Source organism: Eubalaena glacialis, chromosome 19, assembly GCF_028564815.1.
Source record: "Eubalaena glacialis isolate mEubGla1 chromosome 19, mEubGla1.1.hap2.+ XY, whole genome shotgun sequence".
Lineage (NCBI taxonomy): Eukaryota > Metazoa > Chordata > Mammalia > Artiodactyla > Balaenidae > Eubalaena > Eubalaena glacialis.
The window spans coordinates 25,252,097-25,261,422 of record NC_083734.1 but is presented as its reverse complement, the minus strand read 5'-3'; the positions used below and the strand labels follow the sequence as shown (position 1 = coordinate 25,261,422).

Sequence of the window (9,326 nt, the reverse complement as noted above, 5' to 3'; positions counted from 1 at the left end):
GCCGCAGGAGAGCGGACGCTGGTCCGGCTTGGCTCAGGGACGTCACGAAGACACAGCCAGAGAATGGTCTGAGCCCGCAGACGCCGCCACCACCTCCGCCACAGAGGAGACTCTGGGCTTAAGGACATCGCCGCTGCCGGGCCGGGGGCCTCGGCTTCTCTCCCGGTTCTCGCCCTTCCCGCCCCTCTGCGGGCGCCTCTCTGCCCGGGAGAACCCTCCAGGGCTTGGGCTCTGCTCTCTCGGACTCGATTTTAATTATTTATTGTGTAATTTATTATTTTTTCTTGTGGCAGGGGCACACATCCCCTCTGTCCCCCAGAGAGGGACGAGCGTCCGCGGGCTCCGCGGCGGCCTCAGTCCGGCCGGCCGGGCAAGCGCGGCCCTCCCGCCTCCGGCCCTCGGCCCCGGGCGGCTGGGTGCCGGCCGGGCGGCGGGGGCTGCTCGCGGCGGCGGGGGGGTGGGTGGGGAGGGCTGGCGGCCCGGCGGCCTCCTCTTCCACCGCCCCCCCAACCACCACCCCCCCGCCCTCCCCGGTGTCTGTGTTTCTCTCTCTGGTCGGAGGCGGCGGTAATGGCGGATGGTGGGTTGTGGCGCCGGCGGCGGCTGCTGTGAGGGACGATGAGTTCCTCCTTCGTGCCGAACGGGGCCAGCCTGGAAGATTGTCACTGTAACCTCTTCTGCCTGGTGAGTGCCGGGCGGGGGCCGCGGCGAGCGGGCGGTGGGGGAGGGGCCGCGAGGTGCGCCCTTGGGCCGTGGGGGAGGGGGTCCGGGTCGGATCCAGATGCCCGAGTCCCCGGGCGAGGCCCAGCCGGAGCCGGCGCCGCGGCGAGCTCCGCACCAGCCCGGAGACGCGTTCCACCCCCGCCGTCCTGGGCTCTGTTTTAGGAGTGTCGGCCTTTTTTCTTGTTTCCGACTCCTTTTTTCCTCACCGTAGTCTTGTCTTCAACTTGGGCTCCTTATCTGGCAGGACGCTGGCATTTCCCTCTCTGTGTTTCTTGCTTAACTGTTGCTTTTCTCCTTATTGACCATGAGCCCCCTCCTCCCACTTTCCACTATCGCCCGTTCTCCCACTGCCTCACTCTGCTCATTTGGTTTCTCCCAGTAAACAGGACCCCGGAACTTAAGCACTCTTTTCGTTTTGCGATTTTTCATATGAGTCAAACTGTAGGGGGTTAGTTTCTTCCTTGGGTGACTTCAGACTCTGTGTAAAAAACAGTAAATGCCATTTCATATGTTTTCTGTTTTAAACTCTGAAAAGAGTTTGCCATTTTGACAATTTCTGGCCGTCTTGCTTTTATTAGAACATTATGTTTGTGTGAGAGGGGAACGGGCTGATGGAGGAGGTGCCGTGGTTCTGTACTAAATGTTTTTATATTTGTCTGTTTTGCCTGCGTTTTGAGAATGTTTTGAGGAGGCTGCTCCTCCTTTTATTGGGAAGTCAGGGGAAGCTGGATGTAGGGAAGACAATTGTGTAGGTTGGCCCAGGTCTGGGAACATCCAATAAAGACTTTCAAAAGTACCAACTGTTGCAGAATTCAGTCTTCAATTAGATAGTAGCTTAGCTTCATAAATGATTTGAAGTTTCGGTAACTTTCTTTTTTCGTTTTCCCTGTCCTATGAGAAATATTAAGAGAGTGTGTGATAGGTAAGTGGATTGAGTGGGCGGAGCACAACTGGTTGGCAAGTGTAAACTGCCAGTCGTGTATCAGCAGTTTCATTTTTGGCACCTTAGGCTTTGCACCTTTAAGTTAGATTGAAGAGTTACTGAATTCGCTCTGATGAATTTCTTTCACGATGCTAAATTGAGCTCTTTAATGCCTTTCCGCCTTATAAAATGTTTTCTTGTACAATATCCATTAATCAGCATCTCTTCAGAGGTAATAAGACAAACAGGTTTTACGTTTCTGTCTTCTCCAACTCAGTCTATTTTTGGTACTTTTAGGATCAGGTTCTTTGAAGATAAGACTAGCACAAATCTGACGGTTCTTTTTGAGCAGCTATTTGACTTTTCCTAAAAGGGATGTGTAAAGATTTAACAAGGTTTTTTTCAAATGTAGTTCAGATTTCGTTAGAGCCATGACTTCTATAAACATGGAATGATGAATCTTTAAAAGTTAATTTTGTTATAAGTTTGACACCAAGGAACAGATGTAACCAGTTAGAACAGAACTTAGGACAGAGAGTAAATGTTTACGCAGTGTGCAGCGTTAAAGTACATGTTTATAGTTAACATTGTTAAGTTTCTTTTATTTCTCCTTGGGACACATATTTATTGACTTGCTATTCAGTGACATGTCAGTATTAATTTTTTAACTGTCTTTGTTCTTTTCCTTTAATTTTTGGTTGCTGAATTATCAGAATAAGCATTTTTTTTTTTTTTTTGGTCAGTCTGCTTTAATATCGTAAGCATGTGTTGAAAAATTGTAATGTCTTAATGAAATAAGGGACTTTAATAGTGAGTACTTTTGATTTTGAGTGAATACGCAGTAATAAAAAAAATCATGCTTTCTTTTCTTCAGGCTGACTTGACGGGAATTAAATGGAAAAGATATGTATGGCAAGGCCCAACTTCTGCCCCCATTCTGTTTCCTGTGACAGAGGAAGACCCCATTTTGAGCAGTTTTAGTCGCTGCCTTAAGGCAGACGTACTTGGTGTTTGGCGGCGAGATCAAAGACCTGGAAGAAGAGAATTGTGGATATTTTGGTGGGGCGAAGACCCCAATTTTGCTGACCTTATTCACCATGACTTGTCAGGTGAAAGCAACTTATTTCTAACTAACGATATAGCAATGTTGTATACTTTTCTTAAAAACATTTGTATTAAAAATTAAGATTTTTTTTTAGTGGAACATTGTTGAGTATGAAACCAGATAAAAATTCAGCTTCATGTTTTATTTCACTGGGGTTATTTTCTTTTACTTAAAAATTATGCATATTATGGCAGGTTTTTTAAGCCTTGAATAACTTTATTCTTTTACCACCCAGCTTTCTCATGAATTTCTGGCAGACAGGGCCCAAGGAAGGCATGTTACATTAATTAACTTAAGAAAAATGGAATTGGGGAGCATTTCCTAACAAAGTCATAAAATACTTTGGAAGCCAAGTGTAACTCATCTTTGAGTCAGTTCTGCCACTGCTGTCTTCTGTATGAATGTGTAGACAGTTGTAGGAGGATCTAGAAATGTTGTATTGTAACTTTCTCGTGTTTTTTTCCCCAGGCATATAGTTACTTTATTATTTTTATTTGTGGTTGTTACATTATTAACATATGAAGGCATATGTTAATTTTCTTATTCTTGGAAAGTGATAGTTTTATTTTAGATACTGTTCCATCAAAGACTGTCTTTGATACGAAACAGAGCCAACTTGTTAGCTTTTACAGTGGGACATGGGCTCATAATCTGAAAAGTTAGAGAAATAATTTTATGAGCAAATCAGTAAAATTACTTGTCTTGTTTTCTTAATATTTAGGACCAAATGTTACTTTAGAAGGAGAAACTATAGCTCTTCATGTAATTACTGAAGCTTGTGTTTACTTTAGAGTCCATGTTAATTGAATCTTCGATAATAGGAATGTAAATGGTTAGTTGTTTGCTGCAGGGTACCAAAGACTTCAGCAAGATGTAACATAATGATTCTTGACTGGAAAATTTAGGATTTTTAGATAACTAAAAAAAGTTTTCTTATTGGAAGTCGAGTACTCTGACGTTTCTATTATTGTCCATTTGACCTATAGAACCTATTTTATTTTTGGATGTAATGTAATCCAGGTGACTATCTCAAACAAGCACTTAGTAAGACCAGCGTTTTTGCAGGAATATGTGTGTCACATTTGTTTTGATAGTTGCTTTTTACCTTCTAATGAACAAACCCTTCAGTGTTAATACTTATTTTTGAGAGTGCTTGCAATTCTTTTATGATAAATGCTTTCCAGCTTTTCCAGCTTTCCTAATAAGATCCTGCTGGAGAGTCTAGCCCTTAGTTTTAAGTATGTAGTGTGGTTCAAAATATGTTAAATGATGTGTTTGTATATACGTGTATATACGTGTATATGATGTAATATTCCTTTACAGCATCAGCAAGATGATGCTTTGTAATTGTCATGCCAAAAGCTAAGCCTGCCAGCTTCCTTTTTTCTTTCATTGACTTGGGTATGCTTGAGTTACTTTAATCTTTAAGTGGTCATAAAAACCACCTTACTGAAATATTTGTGAAGGCTGTTTTACTGTTGTTGATAACTATAGATACACTGTACTGGCTGACTTGGGGTTTCAGTCTTCTCAGTAAAGTTGGCAGAGCATCTGAACAGACCATCCCCCACCCCCGGCCCAGAGTCCATGAAACACATTTTGTGGAATCAGAGATAATTTTAACAGATACGTAGTATGTCTTACCTTAGTAGGACTAACATTTTGAAAATTAAAAGCCTATTAAAGTTAAATGTAAGCTGTTTTGATGTATATTAAAATATTATGTGGGTATTTTTTTTCGATGTTTCATGTTATGTGTTTAAATATGTTTTCTCCTGAAACTTGTTATATAAAAAAAAATTTCTTCTCTAGTTTAACTGTTTTTTAGCATATTTTCTTAAAAATGGTAATACCGACACCTTAAAATATTGATTTGAACATAATGAAAGTAATTTTGGAAGATTAGGCTTGTCAGATTTTGCTGAATGCCATTGAATACTAAGAATTTATCAGAGTGAAAGCAATTGAAGTAGTAAAGAAAAATATATTAGTAGTTGTATGTAATCATATTTACTGTTCTAAGTCTGTCCTGTACTGTTTTAAACAGGTGGTATAGCCAATGGTATTTTTATAATGTTTTAGCTTTTTTTTTTTAATTTGTTGTTTACTTTAGAATGTTTTTACCTAAATCAGACATAGCTTAGAGAATAATAAGGTCTTTGCAGATAGAGTATATTTGTCGCGCCCTTTTGTTTGCTCCAGGGACACCGTCTGCCTCCCTTTTGGGGTAATTAGTCTGCCTCTGTCTCTCTAGCTAACCCCTTTTTCATTTCTTCCCATCTGTGGCACTCTATCCCCTTCTTTTAAGCTCCCCTGAGAAGAGAGCAGCTGGACAGTAGGGGTGGCATCAGCTGCAGGAGGCAATCCTGAGTCCAAGTGGAGGTGTAGTAGTGAGGAAAGGGGAACCGGAAGGACCCAGGTGGTAACAAAAAGCTGGTTAATTTAGTTTCAGCGTGCTCTTCACAGGCAGTGTCCTTCTGTTTGCTTCAGCACCTACCACATTTTGTGACTGAAATATTTGTGATTATGGTGATAATGGTGCCTCTCTTGTTGGTGAGGGAAGGAGGGAGGCATTCCTTTTTGCAGATTAGAATTCTCAGTTTTTCTTATTAACTCAGTAATAAAAGTACAGAGTTGCCTTTGCTTAACCCCCTTAATCTCCTTTGTGTCATCCATAGCGTATTTTTTTAAAGTAACTTTTTGTTTTAAAATAGTTTTAGATTTACATAAAAGTTAGAGATAGTATAGAGAGTTCCTGAATAACAACCCTCACCCAATTTCTTTTATTGTTAACATCTTCCATCAAAATGTACATTTTTCACAGCTAATGAACCAATATTGATACATTGGTATTACCTAAAATTGATACTTTCTTTGATTTTCTTTCATTTTTACCAAATGTCCTTCTTCTATCCTATGATCTTATCAAAGATGCCATATTACATTTAGTTGTCATATTTCCTTCAACTGTTATAGACTGTGACAGTTTCTCAGACTTGCTTTATTTTTGATGATCTTGATAGTTTTGAAGAGTTTGGTCAGGTTCCATAGTGCCTTTTAAATTTCTGCCTGCCTCTTACATGTAGCACATGTTTGGGTCACCTTCCTTTCAAGATTTGCTGATATGTAGAAATAGAATGTAAACTGGTTTTATTGCTAATTGGTAAAAGTCTGTTACAGCAAACCAGATCTGATTTGATACATACTTTAACTCTCAGTTACTTGTTTTGTAGCAGTAGTGGATACTATTTAGTAATTTGCAAAGACCTGATGATTTTTGGGTCAGGATTTGTGCTAACTAGTACTGGACTAACTGTTAACGTTCCAGAAAGATAATTTGTTCATAATATCCCTTGAATCCCAAAGCCAAACACTTTTTTTTTTCTTTTTCTTTTTCTCTTTGCTCTGTTCCCTCTAAGAGAATGGATAGATGGATCAGTATCCATATGTTTTGATAGAAAAAGAATTGGAGAACAGAACTCCTCTTTGATTACAACCTTTTAAATTTTAATTTTTTTTGAATTTAAACTTTGTAGCAGTCCTCGTTCAGTGGTTGTGTGATAGAGATGTAAATGTGGTGGTGGGAAAATTTTAGCTTAATTCCTCTGGTCAAAAGTCTTTATATTGGTTCTTTTAAGTGTACTGTTAGTTTGCTTCAGAGCAACGTTGTTTCATTATCATTAGTGTGTTCTTGAAGGAGAAGAGTTTTGTGGGTATTTTTATTCTGTGCCTTACCCTTTTTTGAATTTTATTGCTGTCATCATTGGCTTTTAGTTTTTCCCTTGGAACAAAAATAAAAACAACTGCTCCCTCTCTGAGGTTTGCATCTTAAAAAGAAAATCATAGTAGCTAGAATGTGATAAGACTCTTTGAGAAAACTGATACCTTGAGAACTGAAAAAACAGAATCAGTCCGGGCTAAAAATATCTATTTTTCCTGGCTCCTGTGGTATATATATGGGATTTTAGCAACATGTCCAAATACTTTTCATTGTAACAGAATTTCATTGTAAATAGTGTCAAACTAAACAGGCCATTGTTTAGTCTTAGAATTTAATTTTGGATGCTTTTACTGAAGGATATTAATTACAGTGGAATTTAACCTCAAGTGGCAGCTTTAACAAGCTTGACAAATAGATAAATAGCAGCCAAGTATAGGAGTTTAGTGTCAGCCAAACTAAAAAATTGTTTTGTTCCCCAGGTAGCCGAAGAGAGTTAATTTATTTCTGTCTTCTGTTCCATAATTTACTTGTGACCCAACTTTTTATGTTTGCTAGTCTCTAGGGACAACTTTGTTTGCCATGCTTTTTTGTGTACTGTCCATTTTGAGCAAGAAAGTGTGTCTTTTAAATCTTCAAATCAAAGGTAAGCATATTAGGCTTCTTTTAAACCAAAATTTTTCAGGTTTTGCTGATCAATAATGCTGCCAGTCTAAGGCTGTCAGTAATACTTGTTGAATGAATAGCTTATGAATGGGCAGTTATTGTTCAAGACAGACACTGAGCTACACATTTAAACATTTCTCTTTATTCTTTCAAGAAATACACAGTATTTTCTACAGTGATCATTTTTGACCCATTTATTATTCATTAGTGCATGTTGCATTTTAATAGTTTGGCAGACTTACTTAGGAAGAGATTCCTTTTTTACTGGCTTACCACTGTGGAGATGTTTAAAGATGTCAGTTTTGAGAAAACTGAGTACAAGTGCTAGGTATATCAACTTTTTTTGTTTTTTTTCCCCCACTCATGGAGAATTATTTTGATGACCTATCACATACTTTTGCATCACTATAATATGTATCAGAAAAAAAATTTTTATGGAAATCAAATTTAGCATTTGAACTTAGGCATTGTTTTCTTCAAATACTTTGTAAAATTTTTTCGAGTAACGACGACGATTAAGAGTTCTAATGCTAAGGGTAATGGAACAGTACTAAAAACACAGAATTGAAACTGTTTTCTCTGGGGATACAGTTACAAGAGGAGGAAAACGTTTACTTAAATACATTAAGCAGACTTTTTCCATTAGGCTATGGTTGATTAAGTTCAAAAGAGCTAGGTAAAGATTTGCCATGTGTTACTCCTCCCTCCCTTTTCTGTTATAATACTGGTGTTGAGGTTCAAGGACTTACTTTAATTAATGTAAGAGGTGCATATCACTATGTCTTGGGTGGCTTAGTTGTACCATTTCACTTTTTAAAAAAAAAATATTTATTTATTTGGCTGTGCTGGGTCTTAGTTACGGCATGCAGGATCTTTAGTTGTGGCATGCGGGATCTTTAGTTGTGGCATGAGGGAATCTTTTATTTATTTTTAAATTTTATTTATTTTATTTTTGGCTGCGTTGGGTCTTTGTTGCTGCCCGCGGGCTTTCTCTAGTTGCAGCAAGCAGGGGCTACTCTTTGTTGTGGTGCGAGGGCTTCTCACTGCGGTGGCTTCTCTTGTTGCGGAGCACAGGCTCTAGGCTTGCGGGCTTCAGTAGTTAAAGCACGCAAGCTTAGTAGTTGTGGCTCGCAGGCTCTAGAGCGCAGACTCAGTAGTTGCTTAGTTGCTTCCCGATATGTGGGATCTTCCTGGACCAGGGATCAAACCCGTGTCCCCTGCAATGGCAGGCGGATTCTTAACCACTGCACCATCAGGGAAGCTCCGAGGGAATCTTTAAGTTGCAGCATGTGGGCTCCTTTAGTTGCGGCATGTGGGATCTAGTTCTAGTTCCCTGACCAGAGATCGAACCCGGGCCCCCTGCATTGGAGCGTGGGGTTTTAACCACTGGACCACCAGGGAAGTCCCACCATTTCACTTTTTATATCTCTGAATACAACATGTAGAAGTACTTTTATTATGGTTATAATATCAAGATAGAAGCTTGGCTCAGTAGGCTTCTTGTTGCTAAGTGACACCCCCCCCCCACCAAAAAAAAACCTTCAAGCTTTTCATTGAATGTTATTAGGAATTATTCTTATTATTTCCTCAGCAATGAAAAATGAAATTAACTTTTGTAATGGTTGCTTAGTTACCTACCATATAGGTGAAGATATACTCAAGATATTTGTTGGCCTTAGAAAATCCTAACAAGTGGTCTGTTTGTTTTATGCATAACTCCCATTTAGTGTTAATGAGCATTGTGGGCATTTGAGGGTATAATGTAAAATGAGTAGTAAGTTCACCTGAGTTTTTCTAGACAAAAAAATTTAGAGCAATGAGGGAGAAATGCTTGAATATTAATACTGGTTAATTTTTTAACTATATTTAGTATTCTTAAACTATTTATAGGTTTAACTGAAATAGATTTTTAAAAATAAAACCATAGAATATTCAGAATTTTATGTGAAAATTTATATAAATTATATTTATGTAATACAGTCGTATTACTTACTATTCTAAAGATTTTTAATTTACTCTTTTGGGGAAGAAGGAAAATTCAGTCTCAAGTTTTAAGTGAATAATTTTCTGATATTTGAAGTTTATAGTGACTGTACAACTTTGAAATGTAATGGTAACTGTGTGTCTTGGTTCTTTGTTGGTGTAAAACTTAGAAGTAGTCAGAAAAAAGATTTTGGTAGGGGCTACTTATG

The 9,326-nt window shown here is 38.9% G+C and overlaps 1 protein-coding gene across 1 annotated transcript in view; it reads left to right on the top strand.

Annotated features, from left to right (window-relative positions):
- The first annotated feature begins 472 nt into the window (after nt 1-472).
- MED13 (mediator complex subunit 13) overlaps nt 473-9,326 on the top strand; it is a 93,105-nt gene continuing 84,251 nt past the window's right edge. The window contains exons 1-2 of the mRNA XM_061175162.1: nt 473-684; nt 2,520-2,754. Coding sequence (XP_061031145.1) covers nt 619-684; nt 2,520-2,754 — 301 coding nt within the window. The 5' untranslated portion in view covers nt 473-618. The remainder of the gene's footprint in view (nt 685-2,519; nt 2,755-9,326) is intronic.